The sequence below is a fragment of the Rhinoderma darwinii genome, chromosome 5 (assembly GCF_050947455.1).
Source record: "Rhinoderma darwinii isolate aRhiDar2 chromosome 5, aRhiDar2.hap1, whole genome shotgun sequence".
NCBI lineage: Eukaryota > Metazoa > Chordata > Amphibia > Anura > Rhinodermatidae > Rhinoderma > Rhinoderma darwinii.
This window is the reverse complement of record NC_134691.1, coordinates 306,440,048-306,467,338: the sequence shown is the minus strand read 5'-3', so window position 1 is coordinate 306,467,338 and position 27,291 is coordinate 306,440,048. Positions and strand designations below refer to the sequence as shown.

The 27,291-nt window shown below is 38.5% G+C and overlaps 1 protein-coding gene across 1 annotated transcript in view; it reads left to right on the top strand.

Moving 5' to 3' along the window:
* Positions 1-27,291, top strand: part of PTPRN2 (protein tyrosine phosphatase receptor type N2) — a 721,223-nt gene that overhangs the window by 438,396 nt on the left and 255,536 nt on the right. The window contains exon 12 of the mRNA XM_075827406.1: positions 25,867-25,931. Within this exon, the coding sequence (XP_075683521.1) occupies positions 25,867-25,931 (65 nt within the window). The remainder of the gene's footprint in view (positions 1-25,866; positions 25,932-27,291) is intronic.

Here is a 27,291-nt window from a genome sequence, read left to right as displayed (position 1 = left end):
GCCCAAAGCAGTACCAGCCTTTACTGATAGAGACGGCTCCTGAGGTGGTTATCCCAACTGCCACCGCTGGACTGCCGCTAATCCCCTTCTGCCTGCCTCTACTGTTGGTTACATCTCCCAGTTGATTTCTGCCATTCACAGACTACACGCAGAGGAGGCCTGGGCCTAGATTTCTGTAACGCCTGATCACACTGTGATAATAAATTAGAGCTCTGAGCTTGCCTGAGTGGACGAGTGCTCCTCTCCAGTGTGACTCCATACAGGTTACTTAAAAGGAGCATTGATCTAATTTTTCTTATCGTGGATCACTTCCACATGGAGTTTGTCTGAATAAAAATTGAAGGGACAGCCCTAATTTTTGTTAGACTTACCGCTAGGAGTCTCCAAATGTTCCTCTGTTTTTTATAGAGATAGCTTCCTAATTCTTCTACAGAATTACACAGAATGATCACTTGTTACACATTATTGGAACTGAATTCGGTAGCAACTTATACTCAAGCATTTATCCCCTCAGAAAACAATATTTGAATGCCTTCATTGCAAGTTCTATGATATAATGTTTTTTCAAGTCAGTCCTCAACCTGCTCAAATCAGCAATATCACCAGCTTATAAACCTCCAGAAACAGTACAACACTGTACACTCGAAGTCAAACCGCTACTATTGTCATGCAAAGAGAAGAAAAGCAAAAAAAAAAAACCTGGCTAAATAACCGATTTCTACTTTCCTCAGGAAACAGACAGATCTAAAGATACAGAAGACTTGATGCCTAATCTATCCCCAAAGACAATAGCGGAGCACAGACTTCAATGTCTTCTATAGGAAAATCGATTTAGAAAAGCTGTACTAAAAGGCTTGGCCTCTGAAGGCGAAGTGCAGCTTGGACTAGAAGATGACTCGTGTTCGGTTGAAAATTCTCACTCATCTGAAAGCTCACCAAACTGCACTCAACAACTAGAAGTCCTGCTAAGCAACGACAAAATTTGCGGAGTAATTGGAAGTTATGACCATATACTATCAAACAAAAAGTCATCATAGAAGATGCTATCAGTGAGATACAAACAAAACAGCAACAGAGAATGTTCTTAAAGACATACTCCTGACCTTCAAGGCCTCTTTTCAGAAAGACTGCCACTTTACTGAACCCTTTAAATAAAGAGATTTACGAATTGGTAGACAGAGCAGACCATGTAAAACGTAAAATAGGTGAATTTACGAAAGCCCACAATGAATTAGTGGATTCCCAAAATAATGAACTAGAAAGATAAACAGAACCAAATGGCTACTAAAATGGCTGATATACCTAAATCTAATAGTCAGTCAGAACTCAAACCAAATTTGCAAAAATCACTTAAAAACAATGTTCCCAGCATACGATTCGCTTGAACTAACCATAGATAGAGCCCACAGAGTGCCTCTCCCTAAAAAAAAGGCCTACCAGAAAAAACATTCAGAGAAGTTTTGATAAGAAATCACTTTTTTCATATCAAAAAGCACTTGATGATGATGTCGCAACAGAAAGATGCGTTCCCAACTCCTTACTCGAATCCACCCTATATGCAGATCACGACTACCCTTCATCATCACAGCAAGATACCAATGGGGATTACCTGCCAAGCTACTAATCACCTATCAAGGCAAGTTACATGTCATTCACAAGCGGAAGATGGGCCTACAGATTCTAGAGTTGAAGTGGAACCTGTTCTCAGCAGTTTATCTGGGTCTAGTGTCCAAAAATTATATGTCTATGTTCCCTTTCACACTGCGTTTTTCCCTCCACGTTTGACATATGCATTGAGAAAGCTCCCGGCGCATTTGTCAAATGTACCCATAGGCTCCCATTATATAAACGAGGCCAATAGAGTCCTATTGGCCTTTTAGAGTACATTTTCTGCTTCCTTGTTTGCTAACATTGTAGCACTTGTGAAGACTAAGTGTTTTTGCAAGTTCTTTCCACCTGTTAAAATGGGGACAAGACCAACCCGGTTTGGCCTCATAGCAGTTTCATGGGCTGCCTCTATGGTACATACAGTTTTCTAATGAATGTTACTAATGAACCAACTTCTACTGCATTAGCTTTATTCATTGCCCTGACTTTGAGGAGAAGACACCCTTTCCCTCAGGGCCGTCTCTTGTGCCTAATGGAAAATGACGTCCTTACCTATGTTAAAAAGATATTCAGCAAAGCATGTTAGGCTCATAGTTGAACGGACTTGAATAGTGGCGAAAATTTTTTTTAGACAGAAATATGCTTAGACCAATTATCACTCCCTTTGTCATTCTATTGATGGCTCATCATACAAATGGCATCTGAATGGCACAAGAGAGAGCTTTTCTGTGCCATTTCCAAAAATAAAACTGGTTTTGATGTTATGCATCAAAAGTATGTCTAAAAAGTTCATTAGATAAAAAACAACACAAATAACAACAATAACTGATGGAAAGCGATGGCTAGATTTTTTTTTTTTCAGACACTAGATTCTATTTGAGTATTTCTCTATTTCCAATGCTGCAAGAAAATGTCATAATATATAATAGAGCACCGAGTACAATCCTCTCCGGTATTACATGAGTTTACCATTTTTCTCTGGAGTACAAGGGAAACTGTTATTAATAATTAAACATGTATTTACATATAAATAAATTCCAGGCAAGTAAGTGGTTTATATTATATGAGGCAGGATTGAGACTTAATTTGCATTTATTCCTTAATTTCAGATCACTAAGATTATTATAAATAGGAAAAAAAATATTTATGGAAAAAAAGTTAAATTGATTATACAGGAGTAAATAAAATTCTGGGCTGCTGTCCCTGTGTCTGCATGTATATTACCGTTCTAGAATGGCGGCAGGATTATTAGAGCTCAAAGTTAGTGCAAATGAATGAAGGTGACATTTAAGATGAACCCGTCCTAGTATTTCTCATCTTGATTACCGAGAGCCACAGTCAGCTGAGAACCATAGATCATGTAAAGATCATGTGTTAATGTTTTATAAACAGGTACTTCAAAAGCACATAAAATAGAATATCTGTCTTTCTACTGGCGCATTGCTTCCTCTCCCCCACTCTTTGTAAATCTGTACTCGCTGCACAAATAAATGTGATATTTTCATTCAAGATTCCTCATGGACTTCAAGAGTGACTTGGCTTTCAAGATCAAAGAGTTCTGTAGAATTTAGACCAGTTCAAAAGTAGTCAAGGACAAATATTCAAAAGCAAACGTGGATGGTAATAACATGAACCTGGCTGCACACAATTTATTTTGTTGTGTTGTAAACATATATGAGAGTACTTTTTAATTAGGTGATATTTCATGCGTTGAGATCTTTTTTTTTGCAAAAAAATAAAATATATCTACATACATGCAGTAAGCATCCCCTGCTATTTGTATGTTTGGTTCCAGTAAATCAATGAATTCAGCTAGGAGGTTCCCCATAGACTCATATGAAAAGAACAAAAATGCATTTCTTACCTTTTTATTTTTTATCTCTCCCCTGGTACAGCCTAGTTTTTACTTCGGGCCCATTTACACCTGCCAATTTTGGCCATAACAACGAGCTTCTGATCCACGAAAGAGCTCGTTGATCGGCGCTTTTTTGCACTTTTCACAAGGAGCTTTGATCAGTAATCTATGGGGACGATAACTCGTTGCTACAATCGCTCGTCCCCATACATTAACATAATGTCGGCAGCACATCTCCCTGTTTACACAGGGAGATGTATTGCCAACAGCGATAATATTTTGTGCTGCATAAACGATACGATCAGCTGATGAACGAGCAAACATTAGCTAATCTTTGCCTTGTTTACACAGAGCAATGAACGGGAATGATAATTTATATGAACTACTCAGAGTGTCCCTCTCTCTGAAAGACCCGGCTTGTCCGTGCACTGCACGAATAGTACATTGATTTCAATGGGCACCATGTAATGCTTAATTTCTCCTGTGGCGGTGCTGCAGGAACTGAACACTTTCTGTCAAGTTCCTCCACAAATTTACATCTGTTTTCTTGGGGTCACAGCAGTGGGAACCCAGTGGTCTGCTTATCATCAGGGGACATATCTGACAAATAGCTATAGTCAAAAGGGGACAACCCCTTTAAGATAAGAACAAAGTGTGAAATAGAAATAATTATGATGAGCATAATATTGAAGACCTTTGACTATGGCTGGTTAAATGCTGAGAAGGCCATGTAAGAGCTCAAAGCAAGGATTAAACTGAAAATATTTGATAGTTGAGAACAAAGATAACTATCAGTATGACTTGGTAATATAAAAGAGTTGATGGAGGCCCAGATTTTATATGAATTTCTTACCTCCGTGTTAGGCTTTCAAACAGGCAGCAGAAGTCTCATCTTGAACATAAGTTACTGTGGTCATTCCAGTATGGAAGTTCTAGTAATAAGAAATGGATGAGGTTAAAGGTTCAATCATCTCTTATTCCAACTGAATATACAGGATTATTTCTTAAGAAAAAGCAATCAGACAGTTTACATTGGCTTGTAAATGCTTCGGTAATGGAATCGGTATATGGGTTATGTCAGGATTCAGGTATTATGGGATGATGGTTCTTGACAGCAATTTATGCCATGATCCGCACCTGGTGATGGACCTTTTTACATAGTGTTTGGCATTTGCTATTGTCAAGCAGCAAAAAAACTCAGCGAAAGGATCAACACCCTCATCATTAATTTAGTTGTTCCATTTGGATTGAATAGAACATACTACTGTACTACTGTATGAGAGTTTACTTACTATTTAATAGAATATATTCAACACATCATTATAGTTTGGATCCTAATAAACATGAATTAAAGATAACGACAACTCTAGGCTAATATGTAACATTCTTGACAACGCAGTTAATGGAACGAGACATTCATAGCAAGGAATTCTGTTCCAGGGTAATAGGTGAGCTGATATTTAGTGCTAATTATTAATGCTATTTAAAGGCAGTTATATCCCATGATGCTTTTCAATACGGTGGATGGTGTATTGTTGACAGTAGTTTTGTCCCCCTTTGTGTATCATTTTTACCTGCAGTGTTCCTTTAAGAACTCAAAATCCATGAACAGTAGAGATACATAAATCTAAGTAAAGCACCTTCTGTAGCATTAGAAAAAGGTTGTGTTATTTGTGTTTATTCATGACATACTGTATGTTATTCACTGTAAGGACCCATTCACACATGTCGGATTAGACACAGATTGTGGTGCGGATTTAATGCTGAAATCCATGCAAAATCCGACAAAAATCGACATGCTGCTACTTATTCCCACAGACTTCGTTCAGAAAAGTTGACAGATTTCCACACATGAGTTAGCCCCATTGGTTTGGCAAAACCGATGGGTTGACTAACCAGAATTTGACATAGTAGGATTCTTATTTTAATTAAATGTAGTTCTTTGGTGTGAAAAAAAATAGAGCTCAAATAATGAAGTATGTGGACTGTACTAAAATTCTGTCCATGATAGTTGGCAGGACAAATCCGTTATAGACCACGCATCTGTAAATGTAACTGTATGGATTGGATATGTTCACATCTCTTCATAGCTCCTTATTGACATGTCTTAAGATCTGTTAAGCGTGCCAATTATTGTCAGGATTTTCTAGTTGTAAAGATTATTGACCTGTGTGTATGCAGATAGTATCATCAATAAACAATAAATTTATCATGGCTCTTGATGGATCATATCACCGTAAAATCTTTGTTATCAGCGGCATGAGCTGCAAATGCCGCTCATAGCAACATTTACATTTATAATAACTATTGCTGCATATAGCATGGCAGCAATGAAGCCCCCTGGGCTAGGAGAAAGGCCCTCCCTATTGGAAATGCGGATTGTCCTGATAAAAATGTCCTTCAGATGTCGTTCCCGGAAATCATTGTCCAGTTACCTTGTTCAACAGCGATGACATCCCTGATTCATGGCATATTTTAAGGGACATTGTCCTCCAGACCATGCCTGAACCTCATACGGCATAGAAATTCCAGCATGTTGGGGAGTTCTGTAGCACAATATGAGGAATTCCGAGAGCAACATTGCTTAAAAAACATCAGACAACACAGAAACCTAACATAAAAGTCCCCAGACCCCAGCATTGCTTTCTTGTGACTGCCCAACAATATCATTTTTAACAAGGATTGGTAGAAATCAGGGAGTCACTATTGTTTCCTATAAGGAAATTAGGGGCAAGGAACACCAACGGGATCATCAAAATTAGATAAGTACAATAGATTCTTCTCCATTTTCCGATAGAGTACATGACAAATGTTCTGCATGAAAACATGTTTACCTTTAAAATTATTCCACCGGATGATTTAGAAGGAAACTCATTTTACTTTCTATTTTGGATGATTTTGGAGTAAAGTGGTTTTCAGTTTTCTCATAAGCTGGACTAGTGAAATTGTTTTTACAAGAAAAATCTGTACACATCAAAATCCAAAACCTTTAGAATTTCAGATAGCTCCATTTAGTCATTTTCAAGTGAATTCCAAAAAAAACCAACAAGTGGGGAGTTGAGAAGACGGTTACGGAGAAGAATCTTACCCTCTAAAGACCATTTTTTTAAGACACGTAACAGGTGAGGTTCTTCTACTTTGCATGTGTCTGTTCAGCTGTAGAAAAGCTGCTTAGGTTAACATGGATCACATGTAGGTTCATTATAGAAGTGACAGAAGCTTATTTCATTCTTACGCCTACTTTTATGTATTTAAGATTTAGAGTAATATGACTCAGCAGAGATCAGGTGGGTGTTCTGCCAGAACTGTGTTACCTCTATTTATTTCATGTATTAAAATATAATGAGGCTCTATTGGCGGTAACACTTCTTGTACACTGAGATAAAATGCCAAGATAATAGACATGATACAATTGCAAGCAGAGCTATAGTATGGCATTGATTCTCTATACACTATTCATTCAAGCTGTCTTTGTATACTGAATTGAACCATACAAGTCCTTCACAATGGGACAAGCTTTTACTTTTGCAATACCAACCATGTTAATTTAAAATATATTTTTTTACTTACAACTTATTTAATTCTAACTCTTCTACTGTTCAGTTGTATACATTTGTTTTTTTAAATGACGCTCGCAGCTATTTTATAAAGAAGAAAAAGGTTCAAATAACAAAAAAATACCATAAATGGTATACATATATTTATTTTTAGTAAGGCTAGGTTCACATAATTTTTGCCTCTATGGGTGTTTTCAAATTAGCGTTAGAGTTTCGTTGATGGGTTCCGCTAGATCTTTGCATCTGAGGAACCCATCAATGGAAAGGCAAATAAAAACCATAGCTTCCATTTGCATTACCATTGATTTCAATTGTAATGCTTCCGTTGCAAATGGTTTCCATTTGTTTCCGTTCCATAAGGTTTCCCTTTTTTGAGCGGAAACAATGAGCGCAGTCGTCTACGCTATTGTTTCCGTCCAAAAAACGGAAACCATTTGCAACGGAAGCATTATCATTGAAATCAATGGTAATGCAAACGTAAGCTATGGTTTCCGTTTGCCTTTCCGTTGCTGGGTTCCTCAGACGGAAAGGTCTGGCGAAACCCATCAACGTAACCCCGACGCTGATGTTAACAGGCCCTAAGTTCGGTGTGTTTGTCTGGAAATTGTCCTGACTTACAGTATATGTCTAACATGCCCATGGTGTCCTTTCAGCATACACATTCAATACAATTTTATGCAAAAGACGTATACTGCTTGGTACTTAGTCAATGGCACATGTATTCAACTGTATAGGCACACAGTTGCATACATCTCGGGCAAACATTTTAAACGGTCCAGCCGAACCTAATGCCAATGTGATGTGAACCTAGCCTAAGCATCAGATGTTTAAAATAAAGTTGACTGAATACATAGTTGTACCATTTTTATAGCTTTTATACCATTTTATAGGGGTGTCGACCCATATGCACACATATAACTGCCACTATTCAAGCCTGGAAAGAAAGAGATAATGTTGTATTTGGTCGATTGGATGCATAGAATCAAATACTGCACTGTCCCTGTTCACTGATCCCTTCACTACAGGACCTTTTTATTTTTATTTTATTGTTATTCCCTAAGAAGTAGGAGACAGGGATAACAGATCAGAGCAGTTGTGGTGAAATCAAATTCCTTCCGCTGCTCTTTTTGCGCTGTTCGTAGAATACAAGCGCCATTTAAAGCAGCATGTACTCATTCAATGGAGAGCAGAGGGACTGTCGTAAAGTAGTTGGGCAAAACAAATTCTCTCTATGTATACACATATTCTCGTACAGTAGAAAAATACGAAGAACAATAATTTGCAATCATCCAAATGTTAGGAATTCCCTATTAATTTGACGACAGTACATTATGGTTTGGTTTTAATAATCCTCCATCTTAATCCTCTGTTGACTGTTCATGGTACTGACTGAAATAACACCTTCAGCAAACTAAAGACAGCAATATGAGAATTCAGAAAATAAATCAAATATTGCATTTTCTTCGATTAAATTGCAGAATTAAATCGTGTTTCATGGTCGCAACATACTTAAACTTAAATATTGTTGATAGCTCATTTTCAATAAATCATTCCTGAAAATGCACTATGTGTTCATGGAAAAAAAACTATTATATCTATTTTCCAAAATCCATTTTAGTAAAAGACATTTTGGTCATACCTAATGAATCCGATAATTCTGGAATGTAACTTTACGCCGGCCATAGATGTGACAATGTTGATTCAAAAAGAATTACCCATCTAATATTGTTTAGATAGAATACCAATTGTCCCATAAACAGGTCGATTATATTAAATATTGCAAACAATTTTTGACTTAGATTTAATGACCTGGAGATTCAACATGCCTTATCCTTAAATATAAAAAAGGATCAAGACTCAAAATGTTGTCCAATATAAATGAAACTGTTTTTTTCATCTGTGACACAGGCTGAATAAATCTGACAAATGCAAATGGTTAGAGTAATTTTGCTGCACTCTTTATGTAGCATTTGTTATTTTTCATATGTGACATGGGAACAGCATAAAGTTCTTTATAAAATATATAATAATAGTGTAATGTCACTGCTAAATAAATAAATGATGTTATTTATGTTCCTACACCACAGATCCTGAGAAGGATGTCCAGCCCTGCATCCCAAATTGGCTTAGGGAAGGTATAATAACCACACACATCCCTTGGGGTCAGTGCTGCAGAGATGTCTGTTTTAAGGCAATGCATTATACTAGACTTATCCAATGCACTGTTTTTGTGTACTGACCTAGAGTTGTTTATACACTGTATACACATCTATCTTTCAGACAAGCATTGCTAACTGAACTGCCATGCACTTTTTTACATACAGTACCATAAGAATTAATAGTGAGAATATCACCTTGACTTTAGATAAACCAATAGAGCAAAATCACTAAGATCCACATGTGTTATCCACAATACATACAGTATGTGTTATGCACATCTAGCCAGGTGGACTTTTCGCCATGCAACTAGGCAATCGAATTAGCCAAAATGCTTACAAAGCAAAATGTCATTGTTTTGTTGATCGCTAGTGCTAAATGATGTAAAGATTGTAATTAATAAATGCCATACATGGTCAGACAGTTAAGAAAATCATTGCAATGACAAACTTTGCACTTTATAAAACTGAGTACGTCCTACCAATAAAACTTCTGAATATTGAATAGTTCACTTTTGGAAACATTCTATACAATATTTTTAATTTAACACGGAAATCTAAAAGGACAAAATATATAACATCAAAATTGAAAAGTGTCGCTTAAAACAATATACCAATACCCAGAAAGGGCTGAATGGTGGCCCAGACAATGGGGACCAGCAGTGGACTGTATCCTAGATGTGTCAGTGGATCCTTGTTCTGCCCTAATACCAAAATTGCTTCTGCTTGTAACATATTGATTAAGGTAATAGATAATGTAATTCCCAAATATAAATGTAAAGTAGTTCCAAGGTCAAGCTTGTTAAATGCATGAAACATATATTATTGGTTGATTTTCATCCAGTAGACCATCTGTATCTTCATCAAATGATAATTAATTATTTAGGCATTGAGGAGGTCTTCCTATGACTAGACAATAGTCCTGTATGGTAAATTGTCCTTCTAATGATGACACCAACGCCAATTTTCACTCCCCATTTCTATGTTCAGCTACAGAGTACAAATAAAGAAGTAATTTGTTTTTAGCCATGTTTAATTCATCTCTGGTAATAAAGTTAATGAACGTCTCCTGAATTACAGTGATAAAATGTTGCCCTACAGGCTCCTTGTGGGTAACCATGTCTTTGCTTAATAATAGAAAGAGCAATATCTGGTAGTTACCCACATGGGATACTAATAGACATCCCCTAAGTCCAGCCTGTCAGAAGCCTCAAGGATGGTGTTAGGTGTTGATAAAAAAATTATGTTTTGTTTGACTTCCTTCTTATTTCTTTATTAACTGTTTGTTATTTTGAAAATTTGAGATGTGTTCCGGGTGCAGTTTACCAGAATATACTAAATAAATATATATTTGGTAGCTATACGCTCTAGATAAAAGAAGCGGTCCTTAAGCAGAATACCCAACTCTATGATGTCTATATACCCTAATAGGACATATAGAAAGAAGTTTTCTTAATTAGACAATCCCTTTAAAATAAACAGGATATAAGAAAGTATTTTTTAACTTGAAAATATTACTAATAAGGGTACGCTAGAGATCAAGCAATGCCACTTATTATTAGAGAAGTGCTGGTTGCCCGTATTACTATATGCCACCAGCACTACCAACCTCTGCATTCTGCAGTAGGAAGATGAGTATTTTTTTTATACTGCCGTATGGAGGAGGGACAACCATGGGAGACATTGTCAATGGTTCCTTCAATCAACTCAACTCTGTCTTTTGGGCTACTCAGATCACCTTTGAATATATATATATACAGTCGAGACACATTAATATGACCACCTCCTACTTTCGACGTCGGCAGCGCGTAGCCCATGAAGGATGTGATGTGTTGTGGGCTAGCTTGGTATATATAAGGTGTGCGATGAGCTGTCTGAACACATATCACTCGTTGTTGCCATGGGTAAAAGAGGAGATTTATCAGAGTTGCAAAAAGGGATGATTATTGGCTTTCGGGCCAAGGGTGGCAGTATTTCTCAAACAGCGTAGTTTGTGAACTGTTCGCATACTGCTGTGATGACAGTATCGTGAGTGGACAAATGGCACCATTGGGAATAACCCACGTGGAAATTGTGGAGCACCACGTGTCATTGATGTGAGAGGTGAGCGTAGGCTACGAAGATGCACGAGGGCCAAACAACACGCTATAGTGGAGCAGTTCACTGTGAAAATCAGCCAGCAGACTACTAGACATGTGTCTAAAACAACAGTTAAGCGAACCCTACCGCATTTGGTCCTCCGAAGCAGACGGATGGTCACTGCTCCTATGCTAACAAAGGTGTATCAGAATAAAAGGCTTCAATTTGAACAGCAGTATCGGAATTGGACCACCGATGATTGTCAAAGTGTTGCCTTCTCTGATGAGTCATGTTTTCTGCTTCATCGAATGGATGGACGTTGACGTGTCAGGCGACAAACATCAGAGAACAAACACCCTGCAACCATTGCTGGAAGAACACAAGCTGATGGCGGCAGCGTTTTGGTCTGGGGAATTTTGTCATAGCACTCTCTGGGCCCACTCATTCATGTGGAAGGCACTCTGAACCGATTTGTGTATGAATCCATGGTCGCAGATCCCGTCCACCCATACATGTTTGTCTTCCCTGGGGCACAGATAATCTTCCAGCAAGACAATGTGACATGTAACGCGACTGGAAATGTCCGACAGCGGTTGGAAGAGCACGACCAAGACTTCCAAGTACTTCCCTGGCCCCCTAATTTGCCAGACTTGAATCCAATCGAGCATCTTTGGGACCACCTCAATCGTATTGTTAGCTCTATGGATTCACCCCCCCCCCCCACACACACACACCCTCCAGCATGGCTTTCAAAACTAGTTAGTTGACCTGTATATTTAATACTATGTTTGTCTTTGAAGAGATGAAAAATCCAAACATCTGGTAGGGTATGCTAAGAATTGGGATGTTGTGGGAGGCATTGTCCTACCTCTGCCGGTGACACGTTGTACTGTTCACTATAGTAAGCAACTATCTATGTTAGTGCAACCGATACATCTCAATAACCCCTCTTCATGATGGTAGTTCTATTAGTGCGTTTTCTTCAGTATTTTTACTACTGCACTGAAAATATTTACCAAGTCAATCCAAAATTTATGTTTACGCTATTTATTTTAATATTTCATACTAATCCTTATCCTGGATTTACCTTCACAACAAAGCTTTTTCCTGTTTTCTAAACTTTGTGTAAAAGGTAGTAAGTCCATCATAATATGTGTCCTTGTTATTCTGAAGATTGAGTACTGTGCCCTTCCATGCAAAATCTCCAGCACAATACCCATTGTCCAGTAGAGCAGAGATTGTGCATATATAAGTAGAGTAGTAGGGTGTTAATATATCAGACAAAATAACTCCCATTATTCTCTAACAACAAGATATTTCCTCTTTTGTAATTTTGTTGCAATGCAAAATGAAAACATTTTACATGTAAGGGTTAAAAGAGTCCTCAAAATAAAATAAAGAAAATTGAAGCCAGCATTTTGTAATATTAAATGGTCTACTTTCCTTTGATGAAAACCACTCTCCCATTCCAAGTACATTTTGTTCTACACCAAAGGAGGCACTTCTCTTTGAACAGTTGCTGTTCATATCCTGAATAAAAGTTAACAAAAAAATAGTTTTTATGTATTACGTTTTTTAGCAGCACTTTTATTTATTAAACCGGGTTCTTAAGTGTTTGCTATGTCATATTGCTTTCCACAAATTATTTCGGTTAAGAGGCATAAAAGTTTAAGTGAAATTAAAAACCTTAAATGTATTTTTGTAATGTGCTTTGATAATTTTGCCCAAAAGCCACAAGATAGGTATACACTCTGCACCTTTGATTTTCAATACGTACATTAATTATGTTGAAGCAGGAATGGTTGATAATTGACATGAAATTGAAATAGCACAAAGTGTGGGGGACAAAGAACAAGAAAGGATCTTAAACATAGGCCTTGAGCTGAACAATAAAAGGCTTATATTAAACATAGACAAAAGGAAGATTATACCATACAGGCAAACAATATAACCAATAATTGCCCCTAATAAAGCCGTGTAATGGTAACAATGCTGTAGATCCAGGCACAGAATTCTAAAAGGTTAGTGACAAGCACGTACAGATTAAGTAAAATAATATTGATGTTTTCTGGGTAAGAAAACACAATGTTCTGGAGGGAATTATTAAGGGCACATAAGGAGATAAACAAATAACCTGTTTTAGTTAACAATTGTCTGGATCTAAAATACTAAAGAAAATAAAGAACATTTTTCAAAGTTTCCTTTTATGAATCTCTTATGATTATATCTTGTTATCAGAAATACAGTAGATTAATTATAATTCCTTATATTACCTGATTCATGTTGAAATGTTTTTATCTTGTTTTTGTAGTTTTATTTTCCCATGTAGTTACACAGTTAGTAAGGTTAAAACAAAAAAGCATACATCATAGTTCAAAGATGTCAACCGTCCGCAAATAGGGGATTTTTGGCCAGTGTCAGTAATAAAAAATGGATTCATCTGCGAGCAAAAAAAGAGGTTGGCAACCCTGATCTAGTTAAACCTATTTTCCTGCTATGTTAATTCAGAAGAAGACAAAATAACCCCTATGAGGTAGTTGATATATATATATATATATATATATATATATATATATATATATATATATATATATATATATATATATATATAAAATGGAGCAGAACTGGATTAATTTACTTGCTTAATACCAAATGACAAACTTAGCTCTGCTACGTGTTTATTTCTTAGAAGTGTGGTTATCAAAACACAAGAAAAGTAAAGTTTAAAACTTAAGAAATAACTATTACAGGATAGTCTGAGAGAGGCCTTCTTGTAATACACAATATTTAAATAGATCTCATTTTAATTAACTGCATTTAAAAATAAATTTCTTCTCCAGTGGCTGATGCAGGAGAAATGTCTTCAGCAAGGGCCTTAGCAATCAGCTGATTGACAACAGGCCCTCCTTTAGGGAAAGGGTTGTCCACATAGGACTAGCCCTATAAAATAGTGCTGACTTGTCTATGACAGCAGGAGCACATGGTAGTATTTGTTCTTTAACATCTTTTCTAACATTATATTTTCTATTAAAATACTTTCCCTTCATGTATGTATGTATGTATGTATGTATATATATGTATATATATATATATATATATATATATATATATATATATATATATATATATATATGTGTGTGTATATATATATATATATGTGTGTATATATATATATATATATATATATATATATATATATATATATATTTGTGAAAATGTCCTCTTACCCAAACTCTCTGCTGTAATACCAGTTCTAGATGTTATGTTTAGTTTTTAAGTGACTAAATATTTGCTTGGGAGGGCTAGAACATATTTCCCTGTGGTATTACTGGGGTCAATACAGAGATATAGAAGTCAGAATGCAGCTGTCTATTCTTTATTTAAGGACTTTTTATGGAAACCAAGTATACAGAGCTTTTTTTTTGTACTTTGATCTTGCTCCATTCTGGAAAGAAAAAAAAATACATATATAACTACATATGCACCCATATACAGCCATAACGTTAAAACCACCTGAGTAATTTTGTGTTGGTCCCCCTTGTGCTGCCAAAACATCTCTGACCCTTTAAGACATGGACTCCATGTCCTGTGGTATCTGGCACCAAGACGTTAGTAGCAGATTCTTTAAGTCCTGTAAGTTGCGAATTGAGATCTGCTGAACTTGGAGGCCAAGTCAACACCTTGATTTCTTTATCACCTGCCTCAACCCTTTCCTGATCAATTTGTGTTGTGTGGCAGGGTGAATTACCATGCCATGAATGGTGTGATTGGTCTGCAACAATGTATAGGTAAGTGGTACACGTCAAAGTAACATTACCATAAATGCCGGGACCCAAGGTTTCCCAACAGAACGTTGCCCATAGCATCAGACTGCCTCCACCGGCTTGCCTTATTCCCATAATGCATCCTGGTGCCATATTTTTCCTAGGTAAGCGATGCACATGCACCCAGCCGTCCACATGATATAAAGAAAAAGTGATTCATCAGATCAGGACACCTCCTTCCATTGCTCTATGGTCCAGTTCTGATGCTCAATTGCCCATTGTGGGTGCTTTCGGCAGTGGACAGGGGTCAGCGTGGAAACTCTCACTGGTGTGCTGCTACACAGCCCCAAACGCAGCAAGCTTTGATGCACTGTGTGTTCTGCCACCTTTCTATCATAACCAGCATTAACGTTTTTAGGCAATTTGTGCTACAGTAACTTCCGTGGCATTGGATAAGATCCGTACATGCATCAATGAACCTTGGGATGCTATGATCCTGTTGCCGGTTCACCAGTTCTTCCTTAGACCACTTTTCTCAGGTACTAACCACTTCATACCAGGAACACCGCACAAGACCTGCCGTTTTAAAGATTCTTTGACCCAGTAGTCTAGCCATCACAATTTGGTCCTTCTCAAACATCTCAGATTTTTACACTTGCCCATTTCTCCTGCTTCCAACACATCAACTTCAAGAACTGACTGTTCACTTGCTGCCTAATATATCCCACCTGACACGCCATTGTAACTGTAAAACCAATCTTATTCACTTCACCTGTCATTGGTTTTAATGTTATGCCTGAACAGTGTGTGTGTGTGTGTGTGTGTGTGTGTGTCTGTGTGTGTGTGTGTGTGTGTGTGTGTGTGTGTGTGTGTATGTATATATAGATAGATAGATAGATAGATAGATAGATAGATAGATAGATAGATAGATAGATAGATAGATAGATGGACGGACGGACGGACGGACAGATAGATAGATAGAGATATATATATATAAATTTATTTCTTTTTCCCCATATATCTACTTATTGTTTTCTGCAGTCTAATTGTTTATAGCATATTTCTACCATTATTTCTACTTTTAACAACTATCACATTAAAACAATTGATCCCAATTACCAACATTCTTATTATTAGAAAAAAGACCGAGTTGATATATTTTTATTTTTTATTTTCTTCCACCACACTAACTATGTGGATGAACAAGGGCATATTAGAATGTACCATAGAAGCTAAACAAGTGACTAATATGGATATCCTGGTGAGAGGAGGCCCAGCCCAGGTTGGTGACATCCTATAGGTGGTGAGAATCTTTACATGAATCCCCTCTCTACAGGTCCGACAACAAGATTGTGGGGAATCAACCTAAGGATTATGGAGGATGGGGCAAACGAGCAGTTCCACCTGTTCCAGGTGGTTAGTAGTATGTTGAAGTTAGTCAGCTCCAGAAGGAGGGGCAATTTTTATCTTTATCTCTTTTAATTTTCTCTATTAGTTTTTATTAATTCCTAAGTAGACCAATTTCACTGCAAATCTTCATTGGTCTGTGCACCAGCCACTAGAATGTGAGTTTGACCACTTTAAAGGGGTTGTATGTGATTAGAAAAAAGGTTCCGCTTTTTTTTTCCCAAAAAACTGCGCCACTCTTGTTCCTGGGGTTTGTCTTGTATTGCAGCTTTTTCTACTGTAAACATTAATAAAGGTCCTACAAACAATTGGAAATATTGTAACATAATTGTATTTCTATTGGAACTTTGTCCTTAGTCCTTGTTTATACATATTTCAGCAATGTGCAGATGCAGGTAAATGATAATCTCTCAGCTTCAGGGTAAAGTTTTTTTAAATAATCCCTTCATATACGGAACAAACAGAACCTCTTAGTATTTCCAAAACAAGAACATGACACCGAGACAATCGATTATTCCCTATGTAGTTTTTATGTAGACGTTCCAGCAGGTCTAATACAATCTAAAAAACACTTGGCTCAGAAAGAGTGGTCAGAGTGCAGTGTATAGAGCCTGAGGCACCTTCACAATGAGAACCTCTGATGACTTCTACTCTGCTTCTAGGTGTAAATATTGCCTCCTGGGCTCTATGAAAATAGCACACGCAGCCTTTTGACTTCATAACACAATGATTGCCGTGTTCATGGACAGCTTGTAGGAGAAGATATTTGAAGGAATAGATGAAAACATGGACATTTTACCCTCATAGTAAAAGCAATATATGTTTGAACAACATGCTTTGTTGCAGGCCAGATGGTTTCCAGCAGAATAATATTGAACTGAACGTCTAGTTATTGGTTCACGCATATTTGCCCTGTACTTCATAAATACAATTGGAATATTTCTCTCATGGAAAGACTTCAGACTCTATGGACCTTAGTAATGGTAGATTGATGTGTCTTTGGCCTTAAATGTACCTCCAGTTGGAGATGAATAGGGTAATATATTGGGGAATTGCATATCTTTCAATAAAATAATCTCTGTCTGTAAACAGCATTGTTCTAAGATTACAGATATCTAGTAAATTCCTATAATCCATCTTTAACAGTACCTGTAGGTTTCCAGGTAATCGGATATTCTGTATTTGGACAAGACAGGTAAATACCATTTTTTTGTAGCGAACTTAGAGTGAGAAAGCCCTAATACAAAACATCTCTTGCTTTGTTTTTTTTTTGTATTTACAGCCTTATATTATAGGCAGAACATGGTGGATCTGGACCATTGTCACGAAGGGTCTGTGGACCCACTGTGCCGTACCGCCTTGTTGGTAAGGAAGCTGGCCAACAGGGCGCAGGTCAGAGTCTATAGTATATAGGGTACCTGTGGCAGCACGGACAGTATCTTGGCAGGAACTAGGCAGCTGGTGGACATCAGGCGTGGAGAAGCAGACAGGCGTGGTATCCAGCACAGCACTCCTATAGCAAGCACGGAACTAGATCAGGATACAGGTTACAGGAACAGGAAACACTGGGAGCAGGAAACACTAGGGGACATTTGCATAGACAAACTATAGGGAACACAACAATGCTCAGGCATAGAACTAGGGGGCTGGACCCCTCTTATAGTCCAGGGTACTCACGGGTCAAAGTTCATCCATGAGGTCCTGTGCGCGCGCTGCCCCTTTAAGAGCGGGCACGAGCGCGTGCACGCACCCTACGGGATCCGACAGAGGTGAGTGGACACGAGCGCTGGCGTCTCCTGAGGAGGAGGCTGGGGCCAGCGCTTGCCGATTCGTGGCTGCGGCTGTCAGGGGGAGGTTCGAGCTGACAGCCGGCAGCCACGGACATTACAACCATGAATGATAGAAAGTGGACAAGCCACGTTCTGCTCCAGTTTTTTCATGAAATATTCAGCATTACCGTCTCAATTTATCATGGTAACTGTGTTATATAATAATCTCATAGAAAAATGACACCAGAACCTGTAGTTTGACACTTTTTTTTTTATGAGCAATTAGCAGTGTGGCCATTAAAAATAATGATATATTACTTTAAAGAATGATAGTTGTGACTCTCAAGTCAGGCCACATTGCAGTCTAAACTGCTTGTGGTAATCAATCTGACCAGACCACGACAATCAACATTATTCTTAGGACCTGTGTTAAGAACTACAAAGCAATGATCCGGAGAAGGCAAACAAAAACCTTTGAGAATTGAGTCTCATAGAGGAGAATTAATTCCTTTCTGACCTCATATGTGGTGAGTAACGATCAGATATTACCCTGGATCATATCTATCTATCTGCCTGCGCTACTGAACATGAACATAATGACTGATAACTAAAAAAAAAGGATAAAATAAAAAAGCCCTTTTTATGGACCAAAAATATAACAGATTTAAATAGGAAACTTTGAATGTGAACAGGGCAACATTTTTGAAAATACGCCTGATCATTAAGAGGTTGAAGCTTACAATGCAATATGACATATCTTGGTCCTGAGAGCTTATAATCTAAAGAGAGTATTCCTGCTAATCAACCATCATAACATATCTATCTATGACAAGCAGGGCCGCCATCAGGAATTTCAGGGCCCCCTACAGCGAAATTTTCTGGGGCCCCCTACCGTGGCACCGCCTGTTAACGGTATTCCGTCCAGCACTATATCATGGTACCCAGGGCCGCCTTCAGGGGGGGTATTAGGGGTACTGATGTGAGAGGCCCGGCCAAACCTAATTGAAAGGGGGGCCCGGCAAACTGCCGCGACTTGCCTTTGGTAGAAAAAAAACAGGCCCCTGCAATGGGGCCCGTTTTTTTCACCAAAAGAATGTCATGAGCTGCGGGCCCCCCTTTCAATTAGGTTTGGCCGGGCCTCTCACATCAGTACCCCTAATACCCCCCCTGATATCGGCCCTGGGTGGCATGGGGGCCGTCAAACACCGCCGCCCGTGCGACCGATGGCGCGCACCCGCAAATTCCCGCGCATGCGCACCGGCGACCGCCTGGAACCGCTCACCGAATTTTGAGGCAGATTTTGACCTGCCCGCACTATCTTGCCGCGTTTGTTGCCCGCGGCGATTGAGGACAGCAGACAGAAAACGCAGAAAAAACAAAGGGACACACTAGGCGGATATGCTGAGTAAAACTACACAGCTTATCCGCCCCGGTAGCCGCAGGGAATTCTGCAAGCAAAACCGCACCAAATAGTGGCGCAGGTTTCGGGAGGCATGTCCGCTGCGGGAATCCTGTAGGGGAAAAAAAGTTTAGACTTGCCCCGGCCGTAGTTTAAGTGACGCATCTCTCTCTTCTGAACGTAGCCCCGCCTCCTGGGATGACGCTGTAGACCATGTGACCGCTGCAGCAGTCACATGGGATGAAACGTCATGACAGGAGGCCGGGCTGCGCTAAGAATAGAGGATCGCGTCACCTAAACTACGGCCGGGGCAAGTCTAAACTTTATCAATTTAAAAAAGTACCTTTTTTTTTTCTCTTTTGTGATTTTTGCGGCAGAACCGCAGCATTTCCGTAACAGAGGAGCAGCGATTCCACAGCATATATTGACACGCTGCGGCTTAAAAAGCCAAAAGCCACACTGCAGGTCCATTATTTTTGCAGCGTGTGAATGAGATTTGTTCAAACCTCATCCACTCTGCTGCGACTGTAATACGCTGCGGATTTTCCACAATAAAATGTGTTGCATAAAATCCGCAGCGTTCATGCCTAGTGTGTTCCTACCCTAAGGCCGGATTTACACAAGCGTGTGCTTTTTGCACGCGCAAAAAACGTGGCATTTTGCGCATGCAAAAGGTCCATAACAGCTCCGTGTGTCAGCAGCGTATGATGCGCGGCTGCGTGATTTTCGCGCAGCCGCCATCATTATGACACTCTGTATGTTTGTAGCACGTGGTGCTTTTCTGTTTTCATTCATAGTTTATACGGCTGCGGAAGTGCTGGGCGTGATTTTCACGCACCCATTGACTTCAATGGATGCGTGATGCGCGAACAATGCACAAATATCGGACATGTTGTGAGTTTTACGCAGTGGACACACATACACACGCTGCATGAAACTCACGGACAGTCTGCACGGCCCCATAGACTAACACAGGTCCGTGCGAGGCGCGTGAAAATCACGCGCGTTGCACGGATGTATTACACGTTCGTCTGAATAAGCCCTAACAATAAGGCCCAGTTCACAGAGTTTTTGGGCCTTGATATTGACTCGGACACTGCGTCAGAATCAGCACCAAAAAACTTCCAAAACCGCCTCCCATTGATTTAATCTGAAATCAATGGGAGCCAGTCGCGCGCGCGGGCGGTCGCGGGCGCGGTCTCGAGTGCGGGCGTTCGTGGGTGCGCGCGGGAGCTTCGTTGTGCGCGCGATCGGGTGCGCGGGCGGACTGTTTGACGGCCCCCCATGACGAGGGGAGGGGAGGGGGCCCGCAGCAGCAGCAGCTCACAACATTCTTTTGGTGAAAAAAACGGGCCCCATTGCAGGGGCCCGTTTTTTCCTACCAAAAGAATGTCGCGGCAGTTGCCGGGCCCCCTTTTCAATTAGGTTTGGCCGGGCCCCTCACACCAGTACCCCTAATACCCCCCTGATGGCGGCCCTGATGACAAGATAGATCCTGCTTCTAAGATCTTTCAAAAGAAAGGAATCCTCTCAATAGATACTCATACCCATAAGAAGGTCAACCTGGAGGTGGCAAACCCCATGTGACGTCTAATGTTTATATTATAACCTAATATAAAATCTACTGTTATATTTTATAACATCGTCTTATAAATTTGAATGACAACCACCCCTGAATGACCAACAATGCTTTTTTTTTTTTCAACTGAATGGATTTCTGAAAAAACCCTGAGTGGTTATAACCAAAAAACAGTTTATAAAAGGGCCATTTCAAAACAAAATCTGAATAAATAATATATGAATTTTGCAAGTATTACAAGAATTGGGTAACACGGCAGAAAATGCTAACATGAGTCTGGCCATAAGGGGGTTAAGGCATACAATAAGATACCCTGCTCCTGAGAGCTTGCAATCTAAACACAGCAATCCCCGCTAGGACATCCATAATCAATTATCACTCGGAGGTTTAACTTTACTTTTACCAAAAATAACATTTATTTTCTGTAACTAGACAACCCCTTTAAATTTCAGACCAGACCCCAAAATTATTTCAGATCCCAGACAAACCCCAAAATAAATTGGTCCCCCAGATCAATCCTTTAAATTAATTCATTTAACCCCTGATTTAATTAGGAATCCAGACCGACCCCTAAATAAAATCAGATTATAGATCAGACCTCCAAATTTAATCTGAACCCAGACAAGACTCATAAATTCAATTAGACCGCAGACCAGACCCATAAATTAAATTAGCCTATGTCAGAACCCCAAATAAGTTCAGGCCCCTGACCAAAACCCAAAATGAGTTCAGACAACAGACCAGACCCCAAAATTAAATCAGACGCCATACCCCAAATTAAATCTGATACCAGACCCTTTTATTAAATCAGACCCCAGACCAAACCCATTAATGAGTTCAAACCCCAGTCTTGTGAAATTCCATATTATTATCCATTTCTGTGTTGGAAATTGCCGAATTATAATAATTTAGAAAGTGCACTGCTGGATTATCTGGATTTTTAGATGAAATAAATGTCAATGTATATATTTCTTGTTTCTGAACTTTTACTCATTCTGTCTTTATTTTTAATAAGAACTGAGAGTTTTACTTTGATCACCTCCATGTATCATCTTGCCAGTCATCTTGACCCCCTTATTTCCCTTAATACTGGAACCACTAGACATGGCAGAGAGGGCAAAGGCTGTAGGTTCCGTTGATAGAAAAAGCTTCCCAAAATTCTCTGAGGTTATAATTCAGGGTGCTGACTAAATTATTTCAGTGTAGAAACGTGCTTAATTATATGGATTACTGAATAAATTGTCAAGTGTAAGGAATTATTCTGATAAATTAAAATACTAATTAAACAGGCTGTTGCAGAATTTTGAGAACATTATAGGGTTCCGCTTCTTCAGGTAATTTGCATATCCTTCATCTATGAATTTAATTTTGAAGGGCTTCATTTTTGTATTTCAGAACCCTTTGTTTCACACAAATACAAAACGAGGTCTTATGTTGCCCATTGCTTTGAATGTTCCAAATGAGTTCTACTTTTATTAAGGAAAAATAAATTAAATTCTAAAATGTGTCCTTTTCTATTCAGGATGAATTGTAGAACTGTAATATGAAAAGAGAAAGATTTGATTTAAAAATAATGAGATTCTCAGACATTTTCAGTTTGTGCTTAATCCTTGAGAATGAAAAAATAAGGATTTTTTTTTAAGTATAAAAGTTTCAGCCTGTTTTTTATTGATAGCTTACTTATAAGAAAGGAAGTTTATTTTTTAAAATATATAATGCTGATATAAGAATGCAGGTGTTTTATAAACAGCAGCTCTGAAAAACCAGCCCATGTATTCAAATTCAGTAATTCTAGAATATACTAAAGAAATGAATGGCTGTCCATGTAATCCATGTACGTTCTAGGTCGGCCAGAGGGGGAGCTACTCTAACAGAATATACAGTAGTCTCAGGATATGTTTAGCTAGTGTTAACCCCTTCTCATTGTAGCCATTTTATTTATTTTTCCATTTTTTCCTCCCCACATTTTAAGATCCATAAAGTTTTTTGTTTTTTTTGCAGTTGTTAATGACACCATTTAATGTATCATATAATGTATTGGAAAACGGAAAAAAAATTATATTTCTATTTCAAAGATACTAAAGTTTTGCCACTTTTAGAAAATAAAAACCATTAAAAAAAAATAATGTTCTATGTTTACATATTCTAAGACCCATACATTTTTTCATTTTCCATCGATGGAGCGGTATGAGGGCTTGTTTTTTTTTGCATGGCGATCTGTAGTTTTATTAGTAACATTTTGGGGTTCATACGACTTTTGGATTTTTTTTATGACGTTTACCGCATTAACATTATGTTTTAATAGTTCCAACTTTTACGGACCCGCTGACACCGCTTATGTTTATTTTTTGATTGTTAACATTATTTTATTTAAAAAAATGGGAAAGGTGTTTTTCTTATTTTCAATATTTTTTTGTATAGTGTTCAAAACTTTATCAAATTTGTTTTCACCAATTTTTTGTCCCACTAGGAGACTTGTATATTCGACTGTTCGATCACTTGTACAATACACTGCTATACTTATGTGTTGCAGTGTATTGTACCACTCTCCTATTAGGCCCTGCCTCTGTTAAAGCCTATAAGAGGGCCAAGATGGCAGACCGGGGGGCCTTCACAAGCCCCCCAGCTTCCCTGACAGTGCATCAGAACCCTTCAATCGAGTCGCAGGAGGGCAATTGGATGAAGGAGGGCCCCCCTCTTTCTAATGGCTTTGATACCATACCATAGTCACATTTGACCGGGGCATTAAAGTGGATAAATGGCCGGGATCCTAGTTATCTCTGATCTCGGCCGTTAAAGCAAGGTGTGAGCTGCTGAGTATGGATTGCTTCTCGTGGGTTTAGCTTCTCTAATCCCCAGGAATTAGCTGTAATTAAAATGAATGGTGTCCATGTAATGCATATATGTGCTGTATCCATAAGAGCAAGAACCAGTTCTACATAATGGATTTACATTCTGGTTCATTGAAGGGAGGTCGTGAGCAGGGTACTTCCTCTATGACGTCCATGTGCCTTAAAGGGGCTTATGAAAAGGGGTTGTCTTTATGAGACCACCCCCATTAAAGTCAGTTCATCAGTCAATGGGAGTTTCATCATCTACTGAATAGCTCCCCAGAAGTAGCATGAAATCACAGTGGCTTTTCTTGAGAAAAAAAAATCTTAAAACCTTGAAAGTGGCTATAGCATCTCAGTAATCACTGGCCTCTTGAAAGGACTTACCTTGATCTAGCAGAGGCGATCTGTGGGAATATTCAGCACAGTGCTTGATGCTCAGAGTAGGTAGGTGACCTATTGTATATAAGTTACTTTATATCTAAGGTAAGGTGACCTGGTGTCCAGTTGGGAAAAGTTATCTAAGTATGTACCTTCCATTTTGGGTTTATTAATGCGGTAGGCGCCTGGTGTACAGAAAGCTGGCATTTTTTGAACAGCGCTATGCTTACTTACAATAATTGTCTCTTCTTACAATGTTATGGCTGCTCGGGTTCTCCAGGGTGCATTAGCTGCTTGCACTGTTTTCAGGGGTATTGTGCCTATTGGGGTGCGAAGAATTGATAAATGGCTGATAACTGCTCAGTCAGTCTTCTCTGGCTCAGGTGTCCTGACTTGTTGAGCTAAATTCTATAATCTTACAGATAAGAAACAGCAATGAGTAAGGACTATGAATGTGAAACATGTCAGCAGTGTCCTGGATATATTTTTATTGTACAGAAAATAAACAGGCTGAGAAAGTCTCATACTGGGCAGGAGTTCCAATTTCCACTACGTTTATGACATGCTGTACTAACAGGCTGTCTTCACGGGCCAGCATGGTGGCGCAGTGGTGAGCACTGTTGCCTTGCAAGTTCTGGGTACAAATCCATCCAAGGGCAGCATCTGTACAAAGTTTAAATGTTGTTTCCGTGGGTGTCCTCCGGGTTCTACGGTGTTCTCCCACTCTCCAAAATTATACTAAAAAACGTATTGGCTTTCTGTTAACCCTAGTATGTGGTTTTCTGAGATCGGGAAATTAAATTGTAAACCCCATTGGAGAAAGGGAGTGATGTGGGTGTTGACGATCTCTGTACAGCGCTTAGAAATAGATAAACTAAATAATGCGCCAAAAGTTTTTGAGGCTTCCTGTTGAACTATTTCATTGACACAAATAGTGCTTGCGTTCTTCTCATGGCTCCTGTTGGGCAATTCTGGCCCTTTAGCCCATACATGTTATCATTGGAGTGCCCCTCCTTGTAAAAGAAGTTATCCCAAATGTTATATTGCTTATTGGAGTTAACAATAGTAAGGTGCTATGAAGCATATCTTGTTACTTTTGCTATTACTTTATATCTATATAAAGTTTCTTGGTATTATACATTTGTCCTAAGGGCGCTAATGGCCTGACACAGCTGCCATGTAGGTGTTGTGACAATAATAGCTTTAGAAAGGATGCATATTCCGCCTGACATTCTAATCGCAATGGCTGGCTATCATTCTCATGCTCTGTCTTAAGTCCCTGCTAAAATAATACTATACTGTGTCAATGGTCACCATAAGAATGAAATATAATTGGGATGGTTGTCTTTCATAGAATTCTCTCGTCTACTGAAAGTTACTGATAGAGTAAATTCTTATATAAGACGTGCAGACATTTTGTGAATTATTGTTGTAAGATCCTTACATTGAAATAACATTTTGCATTGTTCTCGTTCTTATAGCTACCAATAAAGAGAAGCTTGAAAAATCCACAGGACTAAGAATCCTGCAAACTGGGGTTGCTGAGGTAGGACCTTATATATTTTCTTACTTTTATTTGCTCTATATAGATAAATATCTGTTATTTTTCAGTCTTAATGCTCCTACTAGTAAACTCGAGTTCTACTGGTTGGCTAATGCTTAGAGCACTCTGTTAGATGAAGGTACTAAAGAAACAAAATCATCCTTAGGATAGGCCATCAATGTTTGGTCTGTGGAGGTCTGACCCCCAGGACCCTGCAGATCATCAGAACAATGGTGCTGCGGCCGCTTCAGTGTTCATCCAAGCACAGCAGCTCGTTGTGTCTGATTTATTTATATGTATATTATATTATACCTAGATTTCAATTTCATTATCTACATTATTCTTTAGGGAAAAGGGTATATTTACTGCAACAAAATGTAAATACACCCTCAAGAGCAGTGAGACTATTGGGCGCTCTGCCAAGGGAAGTTCTCATTCGCTGAGTTTAAAATGGGAAAGATATAGTATTATAAGTTATTTGTACTAAATTACTGGACATCCGGTAAATTTACTCTGATAGCTATTTTTCCCCTAAGATAAGGAAAATTGGTGTCTCACAGAGGTGGTTTTTTCTTCCTCTGGCTCAATACTACAAGATAATGGGTTGAACTGGATGGACTTAAGTCTTTTTTCAACCTTACTATGTTACTATGATTATTAGCATCTAACCAATACCTTGTGTTATTTTCCCTGGGGAATGTCTTGTTCTTTCATAGTGTTTCTAGATTGGGAATGATTGTACCAGCTGTAGCAGAAAATCTTATCATTGACACATTGGGGAGGATTAATCAATACTGTCGTTCGACGCATCAATTTACAACATGATGAAAATGGTGCACGTTGCGCCAAAGTTATGTAAATAGTACAAATGGCGTGTTAAATTTGGTACAAATCATTTGGCATGTTACATGTACATAAATATTTTGGACAAAATTTTTTACACGTCTTTAATAAATGTGCTACATTTTATTCTCTTTTAAAATGGTTGAATTAGGTGCAAAAAGTTTTAAAAACACAATTGGGGGAGATTTAGTAATTCTGTCTTAAAGATAGACCGTATAAAACTAGATCAGACAGGCAGAAACTGTGTCTAATTTATCACAGTAGAAAACACTGTATCATAATAAATCTGGTGCATTTTAGGGCTCCTCACCCTATTTTCTAGACACTTTTCAAACATGTCTACAAAATGCAAAAGGTGTCTAAAACATATACAATAAATTTGGCCCACGCCCTGGGCGCCACTTTTTTGGCAATTTTTTTCAAAAAGTCTATCAAATAAATCTTTCCCAGTACATTTGTCACATGCCATAAACTTTTTTGTTTTTGTGTAATTTGCTTTGCTTTCTGCTATAAACTAATT